Consider the following 27,827-nt stretch of genomic DNA (forward strand, 5'->3'; position numbering starts at 1 on the left):
GGCCTTTATCTGCTGTCATGTTTCTATGTATAGGTAGCAGCACTGAATATACAGAATAAGTTAAACATTTGACCTATTCCAGTAACTGTGCTGACTGAAAGCCCTGTGTTTTCATCCCAAGTGATTGTAGAGTTTATGGTCATTGCCTTTTTAGACTATATACTGTATACTTGATGATTTGCCAGAATGGAAGCTTAAACAAATACAAACAAAACTGTAAAAGGATATAAAATATACTGGCACACCTAGACCAATCTAGCTGATGGATGTGAGCGTGAAGTTGAGAGAAAAGGTTGAAGCACTAGTATCATCTTGTATTCTCTCATTATTTGTTCCCCACTCTCATCCAGTAAATTAAGACACTCAACAAACACAATTAAATATTTCTTCATGAAAAGGGTGGTGGACGCATAGAGCAGCCTACTAAGTGAGGTGGTGAAGAAAACCTGGGATAAAAGCAGCGGATTCTGGGTATGAAAAAGTGAAGATAAACCTGGGGTCTATATCAGTGTAACAAGATTGCTATTGGGTAACTTAAATGGGCCTTACAGACCTTATTTGCTGTCATGTCACTATGGCCCTTATTTTAGAAGCTCTGTTTATATTTTGGACATATGTAAACCAGAATTTATATATTAATATTGCATGGACATCTCCAATTGAAGAACATCCATATGGCAAGGGAGTGTGAGATGAGTATGTTTTCAGTGGGAATAGGGGGGAACAAAAAGAGGAACTGAACTTTCAGAAGATATCTGTGTTCAAAAAGATGAATGTTCTTATTTAGATCTGATAATTGGCTATACAGGTTCTTTGAGTAGATGTCCACTGGAGGCAAGTCACCTCCTTAGTCTCCTAGAAGCTGCTGCCCTTTCCCTCCCCTGATTGTGAATTTAGTAAGGGATACTGGGCTCTAAAACAGCACCTGAATATCTGTTTGATATTTTCATAGCATTGAAAGTGGAGTATAGACTGATAATAAAGCTATAGATATCAGTCTTGGCTTCAACTATACTCTGAATATCTTCATTCATGCTCTTCTATTGGCATTTAATGACCTCTGGCTTACAGGATATGAACAGCAACATCCAAACCTGGATGAGTTTGAAGCAGATTCCTTTTGACTTTAATATTCATTTAAACAGTACTCTATTATTTTTATTTTAAGTTCTTCCAACTTGTTTGTTGTTTTTATCACTAAAAACTGCTAATATGGTTATACCAATGGGCAGAATATCAAGAATTAATAAAAATGGAACCTGAAACTTTTACAAATACATTATGACTTCATTTTGTTTTTATCTTTTGGGGGGATAAATACTCCATTGGGACTAAACACTTCATCCAGGCAATAGAGACCCAATTAATATCCACCAGAACAGCTAATAGTTTCTCAGTGCAGGGAAACAGATTTGCATAAGAGATGGCTAGAGTGCTGACTCATCCCCAGAACTCTTCAGTTTGGACTGCTTTCAGAACATAAATATTCATTTCTACTGTACAAATATCTTCATCCTTTAGCTCTAGCTACATAACAAATCTCTAGGGGCAGCAGAAAAACAAAGGAAGGATTTGATGAGAGGTCCAGCTAGTAATCATGGAGGTAAATAATATTTTCCTGTAGTGAAAACCTTAACATCCTCATTTCCCAGGACGCACTTTTTAAACAGTGGTGGCAATTTATATGGCATTTTAGTCTATTTTGAGGCTAAATTGCTCCGCTCTCTTTGACATTATGTTCAGTAGTAAATTTATGTGCCTGTCAAGGTAAAAGAAGCCACAGAGCATCATTGGCGTGGCTGCTGCTGCTTATAAGAGTTGCTAGGGGACAGAAAGGAGATGCAGTAATAGCCTGAGTCACTTCCAGTACTCAGAGGAGCACAGAGCTATATAATGAGCAATTAATTTAGGTTGTATTTAGGGAGCATAGAAGAAGGAGGAAAAGCTTAAAAATATATCAACCTTAAAGTCAAGCACCAACTCACCCAATATAACTAGATTCTTTATAGCATGCATGGAATGGAATTTTTGATGATGCCCAAATACGAAATATGTATGGTTCAAAAATTGCTCTGTTTTAGACGTTTTTCTGCTCAATGCATTGTTCTGTAAGGACCATTCCCAAACCAAAAAGGTCCAAAGGAAAAATGTGCAAAATCAAGTCATTGGGATGTCTGTGGGCCAGCAATCTTACTAGTCTGGCTAGACCAGCGGTCTCAAACTCGTGGCCCATGGGCTGCATGCCCCAGGTACTATTTTGCGGCCCGCGGTCTTGTATGCGATCTCGCACTCTGGACATGAAGAGAGGCTCTGGCGCCAGCTAACTTGCAACTTCCTGTTGCCATCACGTATGCCGGGACTCCTTCCTTCGTGTATCCAGAAGAGACGCGAAGGCAGGAGTCCCAGCATATGTGACAGCAACAGGAAGTTGCAAGTCAGCTGACACTGGCGCGATCTCGCATACTTGGCAAGAAGAGAGGCTCAGGCGCTGGCGTCAGCTGACTTGCAACTTCCTGCTGCCGTTGCTTATTCCAGGACTCCTGCCTTCACGTATCTAGCATACTCCTGTGTTTCCCTGTCTCTATGCTCCCTCTATGTCAGCGGTCTCAAACACGCGGCCCGCGGGCCACATGTGGCTCTCCAAGTTTTATTTGCGGCCCGCGGTCTGGACTGGATCATTCCCTTCCTTTTGGAGCAGCAGCGGGTCTGGCTGGTTCGTTCCGTTCAAAGCCGCGGGTTGGCGGCTCCTTGCGCTATTCACTCCTGCATCGGAAGCCTCTCTGACATCACAACATCAGAGAGGCTTCAGACGCAGGCGCAGATCTCGCAAGGAGCCGCCACCCGCGGCTTTGAATGGAATGAGCCGGCCAGACATGCTGCTGCTCCAGTGGCGTACCAAGGGGGGGGGCGGTCCGCACAGCTGGTCACCCTCCACTGTTCTTCCTAGAGTGCGGCTCGCGGCTCGTCTAGAGCAGGGGTGCCCAACTACTTCCCTTCCCTTCTCACCACTGCCATCGGGGAACAGGCCGGCACCATGCTCTTTGATCTCCCTGCTTCTCTCGCCGCCCGACCTCAATTCTGACGTCGAGAGGACGTTCTGGCTAGCCAATCGCTGCCTGGCTAACCGGAACGTCCTTTCCGACGTTAGAATTGACGTCAGGCGGTGAGAGTTGGTTGGCCCCGTGGAGATCTCGGCCTGTTCCCGATGGCGGCAGCAGCAGCAGCCGCCTATTCCCCGATGGCGGTGGCATGGGGGAGGGCAGGAAGGAAGAAAGAAAGAAGGGGGGGCAGGGAGCCAGAAGGAAAAAAGAAAGAAGGGGGGGGATGGGGAGCCAGAAGGAAAAAAGAAAGAAGGGGGGGGGGACAAGGAGCCAGAAACAAAACAAAAAATGGGACAAGGAATCAGAGAAAGACAGACATAGAAAAAGAAAGAAAAAGTTGGGGGAGGGAATGAGATCTGGAGGAGAGGAAGCATACAGGAGGCTGAAAGAAGAGAAGAAATATTGGATGCACAGTCAGAAGAATAAAGTGCAACCAGAGACTGATGAAATTACCAAACAAAGGTAGGAAAATGATTTTATTTTCAATTTAGTAATAGAAATGTGCCAGTTTTGAGAAAGAACAGATATTAAACTTTAAATGTGAGTGCTGCAGAAAAAATAGAGTATTTTGAGGGCCGCAAAAAAAAATAGTTAATGTCTTATTAAAGAAATGACAATTTTGCATAATGTAAAACTGTTAAAGGAAAATTTTATAAACTATAAAGAGTTTAACCTCATGCAAAATTGTCATTTCTTTAATAAGACATTAACTATTTTTTTCTGCGGCCCTCCAAGTACCTACAAATCCAAAATGTGGCCCCGCAAAGGGTTTGAGTTTGAGACCACTGCTCTATGCCCAGCATCTCTTCTCTATTTCCTTGTCCCGCCCCATGTCCACTTTCTCTGCTCCTCCCTTTTTCCCGTACCCCATGTACCCCACATCCCCCGAACTCCCTCCCTCCTCCATGGTCCATCATCTCTTCTTTCTCTCCCTCCTTCCCTCTTTGGCTCAGGATATCTGTCTCTCACCCATTCTCCGCCCCAACATGCTCCTCAAAAAAATTTAGAAATAAATTTCAGCACATGCAGATTTCAAAATTATTGCAGGATGCCTGTGGTACTCCATTTTTTCACATTAATACATATGTGGTACAGAATTTTTACTTAAAACATAAATCAACAGCAAACTAAAACATCACTACTGTACTAATTAATTAATTATATTGTGTGCTCAGTCAGTACTCCATCCATGCAGTCATATTGTTGAGACTGACAGTAAGAGAGATTAACCACAGATTCCCCTGTAAACCTGCCCCGGTCAATGTTGTAGCTAGCTGTACACAAGCAATTTGTTAATGTCACTTTAGAGACAGTGAAAGCAACCATGTTAATATTCAATGTCATACATCCTTGGTGCTAGGATTTTTTTTGTTGTTGCCAAACCAATTACCCCATTTTAATTTGCAGGTTTTCTAATTAATTACTTCTGCCAAACCCATTTCTCCCTTCTCAGGTTTCAGGCAGTTTCCTAACTAATTCACAGGCTCAGGATATATCCTTTCTGGGTACAGCGTTACACTCCTTTTGTCTTTTCCTTCCCCCTCTTTCCTCCTTTTTATTTTATTTTCAATCTATGTATTTTTTATTTCTACCCTCTCCCCTTTCTCATTGAATTTAGTACACTGGTTCCCAACTCGGTCCTGGAGGGCCACCAGCTAGTCGGGTTTTTGGGATAACCCTAATAAGAACATAAGAACATAAGAAACGCCCTCACCGGATCAGACCGAGGTCCATCCTGTCCGGTGATCCGCACACGCGGTGGCCCATTTAGGTACTCCTTTTTGGAGACCCGGATTTACCGTATCCCTCAATATGATATGCAAGAAGGTGTGTATCCAACTTTCTCTTGAATCCCAGTACAGTAGTCTCCTCCACAACCTCCTCTGGGAGCGCATTCCAAGCACCCACCACACGCTGTGTGAAACAGAATTTCCTGACGTTTGTCCGAAACCTGCTGCCACTCAGTTTCAGGCTATGACCTCTTGTCCGTGTCACCTCTGAATATTTCAGCAATGGTGCCTCCTGGTCTATTTTATCAAATCCTTTTAATATTTTAAAGGTCTCTATCAAATCCCCTCTCAGTCTTCTCTTCTCAAGGGTAAACAGTCCCAGCCTCCTGAGTCTATCTTTGTGGATCAAATGTTCCATTCCTTTGATAAGTTTCGTGGCTCGCCTCTGCACTCTCTCCAGCAGAATTATATCCTTTATAAGGTATGGAGACCAGTATTGGACACAGTACTCCAAGTGCGGTCTGACCATTGTTCTATAAAGTGGCATTATGACATTTTCCGATCTACTCGTAATCCCCTTTTTAATTATGCCCAACATCCTGCTTGCTTTCTTCGCCGCCGCCGCACATTGTGCCGAAGGTTTTAGGGTACTGTCAATCAGTACCCCCAAGTCCCTTTCCTGTTCGCATTTTGCTAACTTCACCCCCAACATCCTTACTCATGTTCCTTGTTTTTCTTCCCTAAACGCATCACCTTGCATTTGTTTACGTTAAAGTTCATTTGCCACTTTATTGCTCACATTTCCAGCTGGTTCAGATCTTTCTGAAGGTCCTCGCAGTCCCCTAGAGAGCCAACCGCCCGACATAGTTTTGTATCATCTGCAAACTTTATTATATTGCATGTTATCTCCTCTTCCAGGTCGTTTATAAAAATATTGAACAAGATAGGCCCAAGAACCGAGCCCTGGGGCACGCCGCTAGTCACTTTCTCCCAGTCCGAGAAATTCCCATTTATGCTAACCCTTTGCCTTCTGTTTTCAAGCCATTTGCCAATCCATCTGTGTACTTCCCCTCCTATTCCATGGCTTAGTAATTTCTTCATAAGTCTTGCATGAGGGACTTTGTCAAACGCTTTCTGAAAGTCCAAGTAAATTATATCCACTGGTTCTCCATTATCTATCTGTTTGTTTACTTTCTCAAAGAATTGTAGTAAATTTATCAAGCATGATTTCCCTTTCCTGAAGCCGTGTTGACTAGCCCTTATTAGATTGTGGTCCTCCAAGTGTTGTACAATGTTCTCTTTAATTATTGTTTCAATTATCTTCCCTGGAACCGATGTGAGGCTCACAGGTCGGTAGTTTCCTGGATCCCCTCTTGAGCCTTTTTTGAAAATTGGAATGACATTTGCTATCCTCCAGTCTTCTGGTATTTGCCCAGTTCTAATTGACATGTTAGCTACTGTTTGTAATAGTTCGCCAATTTCCTCCTTAAGTTCCTTTAATACTCTCGGGTGAATTCCATCCGGTCCAGGGGACTTGTCGCTTTTTAGTTTGTCAATCTGAAAGTAAATCATGTCCAACATCAAGTTCACTGTTGTAAGGCTTTCCTCTGCGCCCCCGTTGAAAACCTTCCCTGTGTCTGGCATTATTGAAGTGTCCTCATTTGTGAAAACTGAGGCAAAGAACGAATTTAACCTATCAGCAACCTGTTTGTCCTCTTTAATTGACCCTTTCTTTCCATGTTTGTCGAGAGGGCCCACTGCCTCTCTTGCTGGTTTCTTTCCTTTTATATATCTAAAAAAGGGCTTAAAGTTTTTGTCTTCCTGCGCTATCTTCTCCTCATAAACTTTTTTGGCTTCTCTTACCACTTTATGACACTTTTTTTGGTCTATTTTGTGACAGTTCCAGGCTTCCTTCGTTTTTTCTCGTTTCCATTTTTTAAACGAGTTCCTCTTCTCCCTCACTGCGTCTATTACCTCTTTGGATAACCAAGCTGGTTTACCATTGTTCTTTTTACGCCTTCCTTTGGATATCCTCGGAATATGTAGATTCTGTGCTTCTGTGATGGTGTTTTTCAGTAGAGACCATGCTTGTTCAACTGTTTGGATGTCTGCTGTGCCCTTCCTAAGCCGTTTTCTAACCATAGTTCTCATTCTGTCATAATTTCCTTTTTTGTAGTTAAAGGTCATGGTTTTAGTCTTGATTGGTTTCCCCTTACCGGTGCCAATGGTAAAATTGATCGCTTGTTCCTAGAGGGACCGTAACTTCTACATCTGCCGCCCTTCCAGCAATGCCATTTATGACCAAGTCCAGGATTGCATTTCCTCTTGTCGAATCTCCTACCATTTGTTCAAGGAAGCAATCGCCTAACATTTCAAGGAATTTTAACTCCCTGCTGCAGTTTGACGTTGCCAATTTCCAGTTAATTCCCGGAAAGTTGAAGTCCCCCATGATCGTTGTATTTCCCGATTTACTTCTACGAATAATTTCCTCCATCATTTCATTGTCTGTTTCCTCAGTCTGTCCCGGGGGTCGATAATAAAGTCCAATTTGTATATCTGCTTCTTTTCGTCCAGGAATCTTTATCCAGAGAGACTCTAGTTTACCATCTGCTTCTGTATCTCCTTCTCTAACAGACTCTATTTCTTCTTGGACATACAGGGCAATACCTCCCCCTTTTTGCCCGACCCTATCTCTTCTATATAGTTTATATCCTTTCAATGCCGTGTCCCATCCATTCTCTTCTTTCCACCATGTTTCTGTTATTCCTATGATATCGAGATGTTCTCTACTTGCTACTTCTTCCAGCTCGCCCATTTTGTTTCCTAAGCTTCTGGCATTCGTGTACATACATCTAAATCGTGCTAATTTCCTGGATTTACTAGTTCTCACATCCTCTTTTGAATCCTCTTTTGTATCTATTTGATCCTTTATATCGGCTTTTGTAGTATCATCCTTATCTTGCCCTATATCAGTGCAGTTGCTTGAAGTTACCTCCACAGGATATCCTGGTGTCCGGGCCATCGACCGATTGTCGACTGTTGGCTCTCCCCTGATCTTTAGTTTAAAGCCTTCTCAATGGATTTCTTTATGTTCTCAGCCAGGACCCATATAATGGAGGTGACAGGCATGCAAATCTGCTCCATGCATATTCATTAAGGCTATCCTGAAAACCTGACTGGCTGGTGGTCCTGCAGGACAGCGCTGGGAACCACTGTAAGTATAGCTTGGTTTGTCACCCCAGCAATTTTTTTTTTTAATTTTTACTTGACATTGTTTTTACTTTTATTATAATACTATTGTAAACTGTTTAGTTATTCATTGATAGACAGTATGTCAAGTGACAAATAAACTTGGAAACAAGCTGCACATATTAATCTGCCTCTTTTGGGCCTCTTTAGTTTCAAAGGAGCTTTCCAACTAGCAGTGAACAGACAAACCGGGGGCAAAATGGTGGTCACATGTGGATGAGCGGAGACAGGAAATGATTATATGGTATATTAAAAAAAAGGTTTTCAGTGTAAACTGGTAAATTTCTCTTAACAGCCGCTGCCAGAGGGAAAAAGAGCAGCCAGGTCTTTCATGGATTTAATACACTTTCAATGGATGAGATTTGAAAGGCTGACATCAGACAACTAATGGCCCTTATCAGAGCTCTCCCTCAGAAACAGCAGTGGAGGGACTGACTCAGTCAGGGATACTGTTGCAAATGCATCGCCCAATACAATTACTGAGAAACCAAAATAAGGTCTGCTTTTAATTAGCTGGAGTTTCTGAGATCGGTAATCTAAGGCCATTTCCTTTAATATAAGCTGAATGAAAAATGAAAATGTGAAAAGGAAATGTCAAGTGAGAGTCGCTGTGTGGGCCAGAACGTCGATCAGGAACGTGACTAGAGATACAGTTTTCTTCCCACCCTTCCTCCCATCTGTTCTGCCTTTTCCATTCTTTCCCTTCCCTTTTTACCATCCAGACCTTTTATCCTCCATCCCTCAAATTCTCCTCAGTCTCATTTCCCTTCTCCCATCTATGATTGTGCTGGCAATTTATGATTCAACAGCACAGTGCCGGTAGCAATTCTGAGTAGTTGCTTTATACCCTGGGAACTCACCTTTCACACTGTATACAGACAATTATATTTATTATTTCTAAAATTTCTTAACTGCCTATAACTAAGTGGTTTACAGCGTAAAATATTCACAATAATTCAAAGAACAACATATAACGATACTTTCAGTACACACATTTAACCCACTGAAAACAGCAGGAAACTATAGTAGGATTACATATCATCAATCATAGGCATCAGAATGGGGGAGGCCACAGGGGCCATGGCCTCTCCAAAGATTTGTGCCTGCCCTCCCACCCACTTCCTGGTGTTCTAATGTTTAAATCTTCCGGCAGCTGCCGCACAGCGTCAGCGAGTAAGCCTGCCCTGGAACACTTGATTCTACTTCCGGGGGCAGGACTGCTCGCTGACGCTGCACAGCGGCTGCCTGAAGATTTAAAAGTACAGCGCCAGGAGGAGGTAGGTGGGGAATCGGGAGCTGGGGAGAGTCCACACCGTAGGATTCCGTGGGGCTAGGGCGGAGCTCCTGGGCCCCCCCAAACCAAGCAGCGTTCTGCTGCCTATGTCATCAGTCGTTAATGACTTAAGAGCATTGTTCATAGTTCAGATTCCTCTTCAAACATTTAAAGGTAGGTATCATGTGTTCTGCATGAATTAGGACATGGGCATTGCAGTGTGCTAACCAATTAGCACTGGTTTAACACCTGAGTCCCTAAGGCCTACATAATACTTTAGGTGGTGATAAGGTCTCACACACTAATGGGAAAATTAATGTGTGGCAGTGGTGTAGTAAGGGAGGGCTGGTGGGGTGGACTGCCCCAGGCGCTGTCTTTGCAGAGGGCGCCAGCGCCACTCATCTTCCCCATGCATACCTCTTTAAAAGTTTGCCAGCACAAGCAGCATCTTCCACTTGCTTCTTGCACCAGCCTCGGCTCCCTTCTGACATCACTTCCTGGTCATGTCAGAAGAGTTCCAAGGCTGGCGCAGACGATGCTGCTTTCACCAGCGAACATTTCAAGATATGCGCAGGGGTGGGGGTACTCAAGTGGCAGAGAAGAGTGAGAAGGGGCACACAGTGTGGTGAGGAAGAGGGGGAGTGTGCACAGCATGGTGATGTCAGGCGCTACCACTCTCGGCGCCAACCTCCCTCCCACTGGTGTGTGGCCATAAAAAATTCAGCCATTTTACCCCAGCGGTAAACATGGCCTTAGCACCTGGGATAGACCCACATAAGGGTGCATTAAGGCCACTTTTTACCACTGTTTGGTAAAAGGGCCCTTAACTGTTTTAGGATGTAGCTTGAAAGGGGGCGTTCACTTGCGAGGGGCTTGAGTGGGGCATGGGCATTCTGACTATTTAAGCATGCGATTTATTGAATATTGTCAGGCACCTAACTGCTGCATTTAAGCTCCTCCCATAGAGCAATGCAAGTAGTGGAACCTGCATTTAGGGGGGAATTTATCAATTTGTGCTATTGTTAAGAAAGGTTACTTTACCACAAGTCGTGTTATTTTAGCACAAGGTCTCATTGCATAAAATGGGTCTCTGTGTTAATTGATCAACTGTGTTTTAGTAATTAACTTATTCTTGTTTCTTACATTTATTTTCCCAATCCCCTTTTGTGTTTACCTTAAATGTTTCTCACATTTTCTATACCGATTGTATTTCTCCCCCTCTTCCTATTCGTGTCCAGGGGCTTTTCGGTCCTTTTTACCTAGTACGTATTTGTTGTCAGTCATGTAGTTTTTTATAGTTTAATTAATAATAGATGTTTCATTATAGAAATGTATGTTTTATTTGTTTGTTAAAATTTTTTGTTTAAATGTTAATTTTAAATTTTGTTCAACGCTTTGTAGTTTCGAAAAAGCGTTTAATCAAAAACCTGAATAAACAATAAACAATAAAATAGCGTGACTTGTAGTAAAATGACCCATCTTAACACTATGATAAATTCCCCCGTTAGGCACCTAATTGCTGGTTTATACTCATATTCTATAACAGATTAGATGCACAAATTTGCTGTTCTAAGTGAGGAGTGGCCTAGGAGTAGAGCTGCAATCCCAGCAGTACTCCTTGTGATGCTGGGCAAGTGACTTAATACTTCATTGCCCCAGATTTCTTCACCATGTTTTGCTTCTCCTTCAGGAACAGGCCAGGTCTCCCACCATGTTATTCGTGGTTTCATCATATTCACAATGGTTTTTAATAGAAAACAGCGAATAACATATGAAAAAGTTATTCGCAGTTTTTCTGTATTTGCAGTTCTGTTAATCCCCTATCACAGCGAATACGGAGGGAGAAGTGTAACTGTATATAAGTAAACAGCTTTGTTCCAGTTAAGTAATGTAATAGTACTGTAAAATGCAGTGGAAGACTAAGATGTGCATTTATGGGTGTGTCCCTGGTTGTGTTCTCTCTACTGTTAAGGTTCTGAGCACTTATAGTAACATGGTTGAATCATTTTCACTGAGATATTGGGTGGTCCTTTTTTGTTAAATATTCATTTACAAAATGGCGCCAGAATCACACCTCCAGAAGCATGATTTACGTCAAAGGTAGGCGCTGGAAATGTAGGCTTTGAAAACGCTGGCCTACATTTCCGGTGGCTACTTTTGCGATTGGTAGCTGTTTTTAAGGCAGCCACAGGCAACGGTGCCGTTTAGAGAATCTGGCCCTTTATGTAAGGCAAAATATAATAGGTTTCTTGACAAATTCTTTCTTTCTTTAAAATAGAGCTGCATCATAATTATTTCTTTTTGCCATTATTATTTTTACTCTAGGTACGCCTCATGATTACTGATGCTGCAAGACACAAGCTCCTCGTACTGGCCGGCCAGTGCTTTGAAAACACAGGAGAACTGATTCTCCGATCAGGATCTTTTTCATTCCAGAACTTCATTGAGATCTTCACCGATCAGGAGGTTTGTGCATTCATGTGAAATCATACACTCTGACCATACAGATCTAGCCTTTACCAAAAATGTGAAATATTTCTGTCAAATAATTGAACAACACTGGTAATTCTTGTATCCCTCAGAATGTCACTTAATTCCTCATTAAGGTAGAAAAAATCAAGAAAATTCATGATGGAGTCTTGAAGGGCATTAAGAGGGGGTTGTTATCAACATGAGCTACCAATAAGACAGGTTATTTTACCACTAATTCATGCTATTTTAACACAGGTCCCATTTTATGCAGTGAGAACTAGTTATTAATAATTGGGCTTAACAGCAAAATGACACATTTAAAGGTAGCCCACATGGGTAAATTCCCCCCTGAGTATTAGAGGTAAAGACATTTCTATTAAATTGATTAAGAAATTTTATATTTAAAATATGCTGTAGTTTATGAGAGTTTTTCTAAATTAGCTTTAAGGATCAAATAGAGTCTCTGGTCAAGAAATGCTTTTTCAGTTTACGAATGCTGAGGAAGGTTAGATCTCTTTTCCATCAACGCCATTTCTCAGTTTTGGTTCAATCTATTATACTACCTCAGCTAGATTATTGTAATGCTATTTATCTTGGTGTTACAAAGACCTGTCTCCAAAGATTACAGTTGATTTAGAGTACCGCTAGGCAGCTGATTTTTGGAGAAAGCAAATTTGACCATGTGACTCCTTTGCTGTTGAGCCTTCATTGGCTCCCGGTTTATCTCAGGATTCAATTTAAATGTGCATGCATGGAGACTGAGAGGGGACATGATCGAAACATTCAAGATAAAGAAGGGAATAGACATAGTAGATAAAGACAGGTTGTTCACCCTCTCCAAGGTAAAGAGAACGAGAGGGCACTCTCTAAATTTGAAAGGGGTTAGATTCTGTACAAAAATAAGGAAGTTCTTCACCCAGAGTGTGGTAGAAAACTGGAACGCTCTTCCGGAGGCTGTTATAGGGGAAAACACCCTCCAATGTTTCAAAACAAAGTTAGACAAGTTCCTGCTGAACCAGAACATACGCAGGGAAGGCTAAACTCAGGGCACTGGTCTATGACATAAGAGCTGCCGCGTGAGCAGACTGCTAGGCACGATGGACCACTGGTCTGACCCAGCAGCGGCAATTCTTATATTCTTATGGTATTTTCACTCCTCTTGTCCCTCTGCTATGGAACATTTATAGATTTTCCTATGCTAGAGGCGCTCAACAATTCAAGCTTTCTCTTCCATTTAGAAAAGGAATTAAAGGAGTCAAGAACGTCAGCCTTTCTTTGGCTTTCAAATTTTCTCAATTGTGGAATGAACTCCCTTTAACTTTGAGAAGCCCTAGCCCTTTCCTATTCTTCCGTAAATCTTTAAAAACTTTTTTATTCGCTAAACACTTCGAAAATTAATCTTCTTGTCATTTTTGCTGTTCTCTTTTAGTATATTTTTTAAATTATTGTTAACCGAGTCGAGCTTCCTCTGGTTGATGACCCGGTATATAAAGCTAAGTTTTAGTTTAGTTTAGTTTAGGCTGATGTTGTTTACTACAGGATAATTTTGTCCAATAACATACCCCTCCCCCCACTCCACTTTTACAAAGCTGTGCTAGTGGCTGCTGCACGGCAAACACTCTGACATCTATTAACTCCCTATGAACATCAGAACGAATACTGCAACAGCAGCAGTTGCTAGTGCAGCTTTGTAAAAGGGGGGGAGGAGGATATATTTTAAATTGAGGGCATCCAAGCAGGCCACATTAATTTTAATTGTGATCCATGTGATCAGAAATTCATGTGTATATGGACCATGTTAATGTTAGTCTAATCATCAAAACCTGTATAACTTTTCAGAAATTGTAACTTTCTCCAAGGACAAGCAGGCTTAATATTTTCACATGTGGGTGACATCATTCACGGAACCCAGTATGGACACTATGAAGTGCACTGTCACTTTAAATTTATAGGCAATGCCCATACCACACATATGCCTATGCCTTCCCGCCTGATGTTGGCTCGCGGGACCATCAGTTCTTTGTTTTCTCTTCAACGTGTCCGACTTTTCTCATTTTTTGTGCCGTTCTGTCCTTTTTTATAATTTTCATCATAATTCTTTTTTTATATCATGTTCCAGTATTTAACCCAACTAATACACAAATATATATCATATAATAAGTTAATAAAAGCACATTCAACTTACAAATATGCATAACCAACCATTTTCTCCCCCTCCCCCACCCAATGATTATTCAATAAAAAACAGAAACATAGACTATCCCAAAATCTTACCCTATTCAGATTAAAAATATCCTCCCACCCCAGACATACTCAAAAGTCAAATTAGGACAGAAATAGCCCCTCCCCCCACTCTTTCCTGGATGTGTACGAAAATAAACAAAAACTGACTTATAATCAAAGAAATAATATATGATGTCAATGGCCCCCAAACCAGCTTAAATAAATTATTGTGCCCCAAACTATTGGCATTCATTTTTTCATATCTATAGGTGGAGCACAAATTTGCTCACCAGAAAGGAAAATTTAGGCGGTCTTAGTTCTTCCAATTTCGGGTTACCATTTGCATGGCTATCCCAGTCATGACAAGAAAAAGACGGCATTTATAACGATCCGTAAGGGGTTTAACATGTAATAATGTTCCACATATGACCGCCTCATAGTCAGTGGAATTGATGATTCCAATATGTTGTTAATTGTAACCCTTATTGACCTCCAAAAGTCAGTTAAGTATCAAAGGATAATAGAACAACAGATGATCCAGTGTCCCTATGTCCAGATGATAATGCCAGCATCTATTAGATTTAGAACTGTCTAACTTGTGTAACCTAACAGGGGTCCAAAAAAAATCTATGTAATAGAAAAAAACATGTTTGTCTCATAGATGCTGACACTGTACATCTCATCCTCCAAGTCCAAATTCATGGCCATCGAGATGCAGAAATATACTGCTTAATCTCAATGCTCCAAATGTCTCTAAGACCATTTTTTGGTTTTTTATTCAAGAAATCAGATATTAATTTATACCACCGGACAGCCTGATGCCCTAACGAATCTATCTGGAAGCATAGGACCTGCAAGTTGTAATCATTTTTTAGATTTTGCCAATCAGGGAACTCCTTCTGAATGACTTGCTTCAACTGCAACCACTTATAATTTTGAGACTTAGCAATACCAAATGTCTGTTGCAATCGTAAAAAAATCAAGCATTTTCCCATTTGACGTAACATCATCTAATATACGAATGCCTGCCTGCATCCAGTGCTTCCAGAAGATCCCAGACCCGCCTATTTGAATCTTGGAATTTAACCATAGGGATTGATAAGTAGATTTCTCTATTGGAACATCTGTTAATAAATTTCAAAGTTTTCCAGGTATCAAATAAAATACTATTGTCCTTAACATATCTGGGTAATCTGATATTCAACACATGAAACAGTCATAATGGGGACATCAATTGCCACTCTAAATATAACCAATCAGGGAGATGTTCCATGAGTTCGGGAAGGATCCAATACATACCCTGACGCAGTATATAGGCCTGATTATATCTATAAAAATTGGGAAAATTTACCCCTCCCACCGCAATTGGTTTTTGTAAAGATACTAAAGCAATTTGAGCAGTTTTACCCAGCCAAATAAATTTAGTAAGAATACTATTTAATTTCTTATAAACATTTTATAACATTAACATTTTAATCTGAAATGCTTTCTATACATTAATTAGAGCTATGTTTTGCAATCAAAATTGTTCAGTTATCATATTATACATCACTTTGGAAGTAGCCTGTAATATGATAAATGTTTGCACTTGAAAAATTGCGCAGCTCAGAGGCAAAAGAATGATTTCATCTCCTGGGACTTTAATCTCTGTAATGGCTATAGCAATAATCAGGTGAAATCTCTTCTCAGAAGATAAGCAGGACATGATGTTCTCACATGTGGGTGACATCTCCTGAAGAAACCTGGTATGGATATGGCCCAGCATTCTAGAAAAAATAAAATAAAAATAGAAGTCTTTAGCAGCTATGTATCATGGAGTGGTCCATGGTAGTATGCAAAAAAATCAACCTTGTCAAATCTTGTCTCTACAAGGCTTATTTTTGTCCACTTGGTATATCTTACTCATGTGTCAAAATTCAGCTTGATTAGACAATAATTAGAGGTCACCCCAGCATGCACTGTTCACTTGTGTGTTGTGTATGTAGGTGATTGCGCATAATTAGTTTTTTATGGCGTCATCTAGTTTGTTATCTGTACCCGAAAACTGGCTTATTGGGAAGTCAGTCTATCAGTTGTCAACTGCTAGACTGCCACGTGGACTGGATGTTCTTCGACTGATCAGTTTTCATCACTATGACGAAGGAAAACCTTTATTGGAAAGCTACAAGTTGGCATGTGAGTCACCGATGGCAGTATGGGATTGATATCACCACAAAAGCAAAAACAAAAAAACCTAGTTTTGCCGAAAGCCCTTCCTAAGTATCAAAAAAATTGGCAGAACAAGCCCTGTTGGATGTGGGAGGGGTCTGCAAAGTGATGGACTGAACACCCAGACATGGCACCTAAATACCTTACAGGGCACTGCTGTGAACTTCACAAAAAGGGTGCCATGTCATCATCGCACTACAGCTCCCTTATAGGTCATGGTGAGCCCCCCAAACCACCTCCAGAATCCTCTAGACCAGGGGTAGGGAACTCCGGTCCTCGAGAGCCGTATTCCAGTCGGGTTTTCAGGATTTCCCCAATGAATATGCATTGAAAGCAGTGCATGCAAATAGATCTCATGCATATTCGTTGGGGAAATCCTGAAAACCCGACTGGAATACAGCTCTCGAGGACCAGAGTTCCCTACCCCTGCTCTAGACCCACTTATCTACCACCCCGATAGCCCTTATGGCTGCAGGAGCCATTTATATGCCAGTACAAAAGGATTATGGGGGTGTATAGGGGAGTGCACATGTTTTAATATCAATGCAGTGATTATAGGTGCTTATGGGAATGGGTCCTCCATGAGTCCCTAACCCACCCCCAAGATGACTTAAGATGCCTCTGTGTAGCACGACTAGGCTTTCCTATGGCAGGCTGCCAGGTGATGATGTTCTGGAGGCAGAATTTTCAAGTTGTGATTAATATTTTTATGGGGGGGGTCAGTGATCACTGGGGTTGTGTGTGGGGGTCTGTAGTTTGTGTCTGCAGTGCTTTTCTGGTGACTTTAGGTGGGTTTTTGTGACTTAGACCATGCTTTAAATGGTCTAAGTCACAACATCCAAGTTCTGTCTATCCAGGGGTCTCAAAGTCCCTCCTTGAGGGCTGCAATCCAGTCGGGTTTTCAGGATTTCCCTAATGAATATGCATGAGATCTATGTGCCTGCACTGCTTTCAATGCATATTCATTGGGGAAATCCTGAAAACCTGACTGGATGGTGGCCCTCAAGGAGGGACTTTGAGATCCCTGGATGCTGTGCTGTATAACCTTCGGTTATACATGCAGTATAACTTAGTCTAAGCCTGCCCACATTCAGCCCAAATCCTGCCGTCGACATTCCTCCTGAAATGCCCCATTTAGCTATGGTCGTTCAGCAGCACTGTGAAGGCCTAGGTCGTTTTTAAATACATCCAAAACCCGGTTTAATTATCAGCACTTGGACGTTTTTGACTGATGATTGTCCAAGTGCCGACTTAGGCCAGTTTTTGGACGTGTTTCTCTTTCGATTATGAGCCCCTTAGCTTTTAGTATCTGTTCAACCCCATTGCCGACGCGTTTCGCTACTCTTTTTCAAGGCGGGAAGATACATTGTGCAGTTAACACTTGCTTATTCATTACTGCCGCTACTGGCTGTGTAGTGGCAGTAATGAATAAGCAAGTTTTAACTACAGAACGTATCTTCCCGCCTCGAAAAAGAGTAGCGAAATGTGTCAGCAATGGGGATGAACAGATGCTAAAAGCTACATACCTGTATATTTAATAATATGAATAACCAAGAGATTTAAGTTTGAAAATAAATAAAAATTAAAAATGACAAAAAATAGTGTACTCCAGCGGGATCGATGAGTAATTAAGCAGCTTGAAGTTAAGATACTCGGTGGTGGTCTGAGGATCCTTTAAGACTGGAGTTTTGTTCTTTGGCAAAATAGGGAATGTGTATTTTCTAATGAGATATAAATGTAGTCATATTGGGCATCGTAATGTACTCTAGTATTCAATAAGGAAATCTGGGCATCTGAAAAAATAGCCACAACTCATGGGAATTGCCTTCATTTCCACATATATCTACATATATCTATAATCTATCTATGTAGAGATAAATGAATAGATAATAATGTATACCATATACGAGGATGTTTCAAAAAGTAACAGCACATTGAATATTTTGAGATATATAATCCAATTAGAGATACAATTTATATGCCATTTTTCTACAAAATCATCTTCCTTTTCAATGCACTTCTCATACCGTTGCACCAACTTCTTTATAACAGTTGGGGAAAAAAAATCATTTTGGGTTGTGCCTTCAGCCAGGAATGCATCGCTTCTTTGACCTCATCATCGCTTCCAAATTTTCGTCCTCTCAAAGCAGCCTTCAAGGGTCTAAACCAGGGATCTCAAAGTCCCTCCTTGAGGGCCACAATCCAGTTGGGTTTTCAGGATTTCCCCAATGAATATGCATTGAAAGCAGTGCATGCACATAGATCGCATGCATATTCATTGGGGAAATCTTGAAAACCCAACTGGATTGCAGCCCTCAAGGAGGGACTTTGAGACCCTGGTCTAAACATATGATGATCAGAGGGAGCAAGATCAGGGCTCTATGGATGCTGTAAGATCTGAAATCTCAATCTCTGAATGGTGTCAAGAGCTGTAGTGGCCGTGTGAGGGCATGCATTATCATGAAGGAGAAGAACGCCTTTAGACAAAAATCCTCTGCGACAGCTCCGTATTTTTGGCTTCAGCTCCTCCTCCAACAATGCACTATATTGGGTGCTATTTACTGTTTCACCCTTTTCCTCATAGTGCTCCAAAATTGGTCCACTCATATCCCAGTGGAGGGTTGAGACTTGAACAACTTCTTGCCTGGAGATAATGTGTGACGCTGTTGTGAAGTCTGCCTCTTGCTTTTAGGCTCATAGTGATACACCCAGGTTTCGTCCCCTGTAATGATATGTGCCAAGAATCCTTCTCCTGATCCAAAAAGGCTGTGGCAGTCTACACATGAATCATTTTGTGCTCATCAGTCAGCATCCTAGGCACCCACCGTGCACACAATTTCTGATACTTGAGAACCTCCATGACAGTGGTATGTGCAGATCTGATACTGACGTCCAAATCCCTGTCTGGAACTTCTAAAGAAATGCACCTGTTTTCACAAGTAATGGCGTCAGCACGACCCACCTTTTCATCATTGACAGTCTTGCTGGGATGACCAGAATGTTCCTCATCAGGGATTGATGTTTGTCCATTTTTAAACACATCTACCCACTCATCTCCATACTGTTGTAGCATTCTTCTATGAATTTCACAAGGTTTCACATCCTCCAACCACAATATCTTTTTGTGATACTTCTTTCTTTACTTCTTTCATATCTTCTTTTTTAATTTCTTTCTTGGATTTTTCTTCCTTCTTGCTTGGTGTTTTGCCATCTTTTCAGGAAATCTCTTTCTTTGGTTTTTCTTTCTCCAGTTTCTTTTCTTCAGACTTTACCTTTACTTAGATAGATTGTGAGCCCACCGGGATAGATAGGGAAAATGCTTGAGTACCTGATTGTAAAACCGCTTAGATAACCTTGATAGGCGGTATATAAAATCCTAATTTAAAAAAAAAAAAAAAAAAATAGTTCACTTTTTAAAGACTTAACTTTTCCAACCTGTGGTTTTACATCTGTTTTTTGTTTTTTAAGCAGTTTCAGACTACTGCTCGCTGCTTTTTTACTGTGCAAACAGCTAGGAGTGCCACCATTTTGTATATGGTGGCCTATCAATTAAGCATGCCATACCATCTATTGGGCAGTGTCAACACTTCCTCTAAGAATGTATCTTACCTGCATAGGAGTTTGAAATGCCAGGAGTGTTCGTTTCATGAAATACTGTCAATTTACTGTTACCTTTTGAAATGCCCTCGTATATATAGACAGACATAGATAAATAGATAGAGATATATACATTTAATGAGGGTTGTTTCCAAAAGCAAAGGTTCCAAATTTGAAAGTGTGAGCTCCAATTGTACATTTTTACAGGATTGTCCTGGGATGGAGGAGTGGGTGTTGAGATGATCACGATTATTGAATTTAATGATCAAAATCTCCCTGGGGGTTGCCTTAACCAAATCAAGCTCTTAACTCTAGGAAACGATTCAGTATATAAATCTAAGATTTAGATTAGATTAAAGTTAATGGAGAGAGGATTGTTCAAGGTTCAAGGTTCACCTTGGGCACTTAACACCTTTGTATCGGCCCTGCCAAAATTCAGTATGTCCATGTAAGACAATTGTCATTACTGTTTTTATTTTCCTCAGTGGAGTGTTGAATCTATAACTTTTTGTCCCACAATATCTAGTATACAGATTTACTGAGTATAGAGCTCCCAGATTATTTATAGTAGCATAAAAGTGTGTTGTCACAGTAATATTTCTGAATATTAGTGTTAATGGCAGAAAATGTAGTAAAATTTAAAAAATATAATAATAATAATAATTTATTTCTTATATACCGCTGTACCGTGAGGTTCTAAGCGGTTTACAGTATAAACAGAAGAAATGCAATAAGTAAGATTAATTAAGATGAAGAGAAAGTACTTAGAGTTCCCTGACTGTCCCAAAGGCTCACATTCTTGCTAAAGTACTTGAGAAAAATAAATTAGTTAGGTTATAAACATAGAGTAGAAGAAGGTAGGAAAACAGTTCATAGGAAAATTAATTTCGAATACATTATACATTATATATTGTTCAAGGCGGAATACAAATTATAGGAATTACCAAAAGAATTGCGTAATATAGATTATCTAGATAAATTACATAACAGTGATTCGTGTACATTAAATGGTGAGGTAGAGGATTCAATTTTGAGAATTACATATCAAGGGAATCAAGTGATAACAGAATATAGTGGAGATTATCAGTATATACGGTTTACAGATTGGAAGTTACCTAATAATGAAGTAATAAATTTATTGGATAGTGTGGAAAATGTTTATATAGGAATCAGAGTATGTATGATAGGAAAGGTTCTAAGAATTGAATTAATGTGTTATTCTATTGAGGGAGAGCTTGTGCATATACTAGATCCAGCAGTGAAACAGCAGCATCAGACTAAAGAGGAATATGATTACTCATTCTAAATCTTATTAGGTGAGGACATTTTAGATTCTTTCTATCTTGAAACCACTCAGCCTAACATGCTTTTTTTCCCCCCCCTTTTTTTTCAATATTAGATTGGTGAACTGCTCAGCACTACACACCCTGCCAATAAAGCCAGCCTAACCCTATTTTGCCCTGAGGAAGGAGACTGGAAAAATTCAAACTTAGACAGACACAACCTTCAAGACTTCATCAACATTAAACTTAACTCCATCTCCATATTACCTGAAATGGAAGGACTTTCAGAATTCACAGAATATCTGTCAGAATCAGTAGAGTTACCTTCACCATTTGATATTTTGGAGCCACCCACGTCAGGTGGTTTTTTGAAACTTTCAAAGCCTTGCTGTTATATTTTTCCAGGGGGTAGAGGGGACTCTGCATTGTTTGCAGTAAATGGTTTCAATATGCTTATTAATGGTGGATCTGAAAGAAAATCTTGCTTCTGGAAACTTGTCCGACATCTAGACCGAGTGGATTCTATTTTGCTCACCCACATTGGGGATGATAATCTACCTGGAATTAATAGCATGTTACAGCGGAAAATGGCTGAGCTAGAAGAAGAACAGTCTCAAGGATCTACCACTAATAGTGACTGGATGAAAAATCTGATTTCCCCAGACTTAGGAGTTGTATTCCTTAACGTACCTGAAAATCTGAAAAACCCTGAACCTAATTTTAGGGTGAGGAGAAGCATAGAAGAAGCTTGTTTCACACTTCAGTATTTAAATAAATTGTCTATGAAACCAGAGCCTCTCATTAGAAGTGGAGGAAATACCGTTGACCCTATTATTCTATTCCAAAAAATGGGAGTTGGGAAACTTGAGATGTATGTGCTCACGCCACTCAAAGGTAGCAAGGAAATGCAATACTTTATGCAACAATGGTCAGGTACCAGTAAAGACAAAACTGATATACCACTACCTGGTGGTCAAGAACTAGACATTCCAATTAACTATTTTACCTCAGTCTCATCTTTGATTGTATGGCATCCAGCAAACCCTGCAGAAAAAATTATTAGAGTTCTGTTTCCAGGAAATACTACACAGTATAACATACTGGAAGGACTAGAAAAGCTCAAACATTTAGATTTCCTTAAACAACCATTAGTGACACAGAAAGACCTAACTGATAATGCATTTAGTCAGCCTGTGAAACAAACAAAGATGAAACAAAGAACAGACAGCAAAGAAAGTCTGAAACCACCAAAAACACCGTCGAATAAAGCAGTCAAAAAAGATTCAAGAGAAGAGAAACTAGAAGTAACAAAATCTAGTCCTCCAGAGAAGGCCCAAAAAGTAGAGGTGAAAGAAAAAGTTATTGTCAATAAAGAAACACCTATAAAAAATGAAAAAGACCTTTCAAGTAAAGAAGAAGCACCATTGAAATCTGAAACTTCTGAAAAACAAAAAGCAGATGTCAAACCAAAGATTGGAAAAGTTAAGTCTTTAAAAAGTGAAGTAAGGGTAAAGTCTGAAGAAAAGAAACTGGAGAAAGAAAAACCAAAGAAAGAGATTTCCAAAAAAGATGACAAAACACCAAGCAAGAAGGAAGAAAAACCCAAGAAAGAAATTAAAAAAGAAATTAAAAAAGAAGAGAAAAAAGAAGCGAAGAAAGAAGTAAAGAAAGAAGTATCACAAAAGGATATTAAAAAAGATGAGAAGGAGTCCAAAAAAGAGTCAAAGAAACTTCCGAAAGAAGCAAAGAAAACATCTGCTCTATCAGCTGAAGCCCGAAAACCTATGGTAAAGCCTAAGTTACAGAAGGAGGAACCTGCAAAAAAAGAAAGTGGAGCCTCAGGAAAGCCAAAAGATAAAGGAAAAATTAAAGTTATAAAAAAAGATAGCAAAGTCAATGAAAAGAAAGGTGCTATGGCTCCAGCAGCAGTAGCAGCAGCAGCAGCAGCAGTAGCAGCAACAGCAGCAACAGCAACTTCAATGGCCACTGCTGAAAATGTTGTAGATCTTGAAGCAGAGAGATCCCTCATGTCTTCACCAGAAGATTTAACAAAAGACTTTGAAGCTTTGAAGGCAGAAGTCTTGGCAATAAATGAAATACAGCCCCAGTTAGAATTACCAGAAGGTGAAGAAAAACAAGAAGTAACATTACTAAATGAAGGGTATGTAGTCAACAAAGAAGAATTAGACACTGAAGAACATGTTGAATCTCCTGATGAAGGAATTACTACCACTGAGGTTGAAGGTGAATGTGAGCAAAGCCCTGAAGAACTGGAATCTGTAGAAAAATGCAAAGTAGATGAAATTGAAGGGACTGGCTTTGACGAGTCATCTGAAGTTGGAGATTATGAAGAAAAGGCAGAAACAGAGGAGGTTGATGAGCAAATTGAGGACTTGGAAGAAAGAGCATCATTAAGTGTAACAGAACAACAAGATCTGGATGATGTCAGGGAAGTGGGTGATGCTGGGGAAACTGAAGAGGAAGCAGAGACTGAAACTGATGAACATATAAAACATAAAGATGAGAAGAATGTTGAAGGGGAAGAATTTGAAGCAGGTGATGAACAGGCTGAAGAAGATATGGATGAAACAGTTGAAAAGGGAGATGCTGAAGAGACTGAAGAAGAGATTGATGAAGATAAAACTGAATATGTCAAAGAAGAAGAGGAAGAAACAGAAAAATTAAGAAATGCAGAAGATTATAGATTTGACAGAAGTGAAAAAGCAGCATTAATTGATGAACCTGAAAACCAATATGGCTTATATTTCGCCACATCAGGAAAACGATCTGAACCCCAATCTCCAGTTGTTGAGCCAGCTTCTTTAATTCATGATGAGATTTTACCTGGTGGGTCTGAAAGTGAAGCAACTGCTTCAGATGAGGAAAATCGAGATGACCAACATGAGGAATTCACTGCCACTTCAGGTTTCACCCACTCTACAATTGAAATCTCAAGTGAACCAACTCCAATGGATGACATGTCAACTCCTCGAGATGTGATGAGTGACGAGACTAATAATGAAGAAAGTGAATCTCCTTCACAGGAATATGTAAGCACTACTAAATATGAGACCTCTTTGTATTCCCAGGAATATGATAGGACAAAACTTTCACCACTTCCTGATGCTTTAAGTGGATCATCTGATGAGTCTAAGACTGATGCAACAGAAGGTAAAGATTATCATGCTTCAGCTTCTACAATCTCACCACCCTCTTCATTAGAAGAAGACAAATTTTGCAAGTCCTCATTACAAGATACATATCCTCAGACAGATGCTGAAGTAAGAACTACTGCAAAACTAGATATCCAGGATAACTTTTCAGAGGATCTTGCAGAAAAAGACAGCCCAAATAAGAGCCCATCACCAATTACTAAAACACCATTGAGTGAACGAAGTGTAAACTTTGACTTGACCCCTAATGAGATTAAAACTTCACCACTATCAGATAAACTTCAAGTACCTGCTGTACATGGTACTAGTCCTGATGATAAAACATTAGAAGTATTATCTCCTTCACAATCAACTGCAGGTAGTGCTGGTCATACACCTTATCATCAGTCGCCAACTGATGAGCAGTCCAGCCAACGTGAATCTCATCAAACAAATAATACAACCTCAGTTTCAGTTACTTTTGAGTTCTCTGATACCAAAGGTAAACAAGACAGTCCCAAAATAAGCCCAATGGATGAGCCAGTTCCTGACTCTGAATCACCTATTGAAAAGGTTCTCTCTCCTTTGCGTAGTCCACCATTGATAGGTTCAGAACCATCATATGATATTTTTTTGAGTGCAGATGTAAAATATTCTATGGAAGCTACTGAAAAATCGCTCAGCAGAAAAATTGAAGGAGATCCTGCTTCTGAAATAATTTCTGCTGATCTTTCTCAGGATGAAAAAGCTGAAAAAGCTATAGGCTGTCAACATATGAATGGATTGGATGAAAAGAAATCAACAGGAGAAATATCACCTACACAAATTGACTTTAGCCAATTTGGATCCTTTAAGGAGGATACAAAGATGTCTATTTCTGAAGGTACAGCCTCTGATAAGTCTGCTACTCCTGTTGATGAAGTTGTAGCAGAGGACACATATTCTCACATAGAAGGTGTTGCTTCAGTTTCCACAGCATCTGTTGCTACTAGCTCAGTCTTAGAGCCAACTACTGATGATGTGTCTCCTTCTTTACATGCTGAAGTTGGGTCTCCTCATTCAACAGAGGTTGATGATTCCCTATCAGTGTCTGTCGTACAAACACCAACAACTTTCCAGGAAACAGAAATGTCTCCATCTAAAGAAGAATGCCCAAGACCTATGTCAATTTCTCCACCAGATTTTTCCCCCAAAGCAACAAAATCTAGAACACCAATTCAAGAGCATAGGTCTCCTGAACAGTCAACTATGTCTGTGGATTTTAGCCAAGAATCCCCAGAACATTCATTGGCAATGGATTTTAGTAGGCAATCTCCAGAACACCACACAACAGGCTCTAGTATGCACCATGTAGCTGAAAATGGACCAACTGAAGTAGATTACAGTCCTTCTGATATGCAGGAGCCTATTTTTGCACATCACATAGCAGCAACAGATAAAGATTTCTATAATCAAGAGAATGATCTCACACAATTTGTTTCTGGATCTCAAGTAGAAATTTCCCCCTCAACTTCATCTGCACATTCCCCATCACAGGCAACTTCTCCATTGAATGAGGAACATCTGGAAGATGTCATTCAGCATACAGATGTGCCACTATATTCTTCACAAAATACTGAAAAGATACAAAACTTAGAAGAGCATCTTTCACCAGAACTTGAAACATCTTCTTTAATGCCAAGAGAATCCACTCCTTTATGTTCTCCCAGTTTGTCAGAATCATCTTCTATGATTAAAGAAGCAGCAACTGTTGACCATTCATCAGCATCTCAGCATGTTTCTTCAGATGAACCATATAGCCTTTACCACTCAGAACTGCATGACTCATTTCAGGAATTCTCTTCAGTGCATAACGAAAAGCCTTTGGAAGGTACAAACAATGAAGAAAGTGAGAAATTGACTAGTACATCTGCCACTTTCAGTTATTCTAGTAGAACAGATAAATATTCTACAGCAGAAAAAACATATTTAGCAGAAGCTCGCCAAGATGTTGATTTATGTCTTGTAACTTCATGTGAATATAAGCATCCTAAAACAGAACTCTCACCTTCATTCATTAACCCTAATCCCTTGGAATGGTTTGCAAATGATGATAATTCCCAGGAACAAGAAATGCCCATGGCTCAACTTGGAGGAGCTCAGCCTCCTTCTGGAAGGAAGCAGCAAACACGTCAATGTGATGAAACACCTCCAACCTCAGTAAGTGAATCTGTTCCATCTCAGACTGATTCAGATGTTCCCCCCGAGACTGAGGAATGTCCATCTATCACTGCAGATGCTAACATTGACTCAGAAGATGAATCTGAAACCATTCCAACTGATAAAACAGTTACATACAAGGGTATGGATCCTCCCCCAGTTCCATTGCAAGATCCCAGCCCTACTCCTAGGCATCCTGATGTATCAATGATAGATCCAGAAGCAATGCCTCTTGACCAAAGTTTAGGAAAACCTATGAAGAAGGATATTCGAGAAAAGACAAAAACTAAAAAGCAAGGTACTAAGGTCAAATCTTCTTCACCTGCCAGAAAAAGTGAAAGTAAATCTAGACAGTCAGCTGCTTCACCTAAATTAGGTGGAATAAAGGAATCAATAGAAAAAAGCTCCAAAACTGCTTCCCCCAAAAAGAAAGATTCAGTTGATAAGGCACCCAAAAACAGTTTTAGTTCAGAAGTAAAATCTTCACGGGTTGAGGAGAATGATAAAGAGCTAAAGAATGCAACAAATTCCACTACATCAAAATCTGCAAAGACTGCAACTGCCGGTAAGGAAGATTCCAAATTCTCAAAAGCAATAAGTTGGCCGATATTCAGCTAGTGACAGTCATTGGTGTTGTTTTTTTTTTTAAAGCTTACCATTGCCAGCTTGATTAGCCCTCAATATTCAGTGTCAGGCCATGTCTAGACACCATCACTGAATATCCAGGGCTAACAGAAGGAGCCATGGCCGTTGGAGCTTATGTAGGTCCCGGCTGATATTCAACCAGGGACCACATAAGACAGTTATGTGGGCTACTGCTGAATATTGGCTGAGACCCAAATAGCTTTCTTTAAAAAAATTTCAGCACTGCAATCCCCTTCCTAACCTCCCACATTCTCCCCCACCCTCTCCCCAGCCTGGGTCATGCAAAATCCCCACCTCCACCCCTACTCTGGCAATCTAGGTAGGCCCAAAGATGTTTGGGGTCAGGAGCAAGGGAGCTTCCTCCTGCCTCCAAAACCCTACTGGACCACCAGGGAACATAAGTAGGCATGTGTGTGTGGGGGGGGGGGGGAGGGGGGGACTACCTAGACTTTTTAGTAGAGGACGATGTTTCAAGGAGGGAGTGGAGGTGAGACTTGGCTTTTACAAGATGTAGGTGGGGGGGGGAGTCAAGGAGGAGGCCAGGAGGGGAATCGTAGTGCTGAGATTTAAAAAAAATTATGTGGTTGTGGCAAATATTTAGTGATTCTTATAACCAGGCTCTATTTCTCTTTACTTGAAGTAAAACTCCAGTTCCTATATATTTATCAACCTCAAGATATATGGAATTTTAACAA

At 40.4% G+C, this 27,827-nt stretch overlaps 1 protein-coding gene across 2 annotated transcripts in view; it reads left to right on the forward strand.

Moving 5' to 3' along the window:
* MAP1B (microtubule associated protein 1B) overlaps positions 1–27,827 on the forward strand; it is a 222,888-nt gene that overhangs the window by 168,804 nt on the left and 26,257 nt on the right. For both annotated transcript variants that reach the window (XM_033929061.1, XM_033929070.1), the window contains 2 exons: positions 11,679–11,819; positions 21,253–27,052. In XM_033929061.1, coding sequence (XP_033784952.1) covers positions 11,679–11,819; positions 21,253–27,052 — 5,941 coding nt within the window. The remainder of the gene's footprint in view (positions 1–11,678; positions 11,820–21,252; positions 27,053–27,827) is intronic.

This window comes from Geotrypetes seraphini, chromosome 1, assembly GCF_902459505.1.
Source record: "Geotrypetes seraphini chromosome 1, aGeoSer1.1, whole genome shotgun sequence".
Classification (NCBI taxonomy): domain Eukaryota; kingdom Metazoa; phylum Chordata; class Amphibia; order Gymnophiona; family Dermophiidae; genus Geotrypetes; species Geotrypetes seraphini.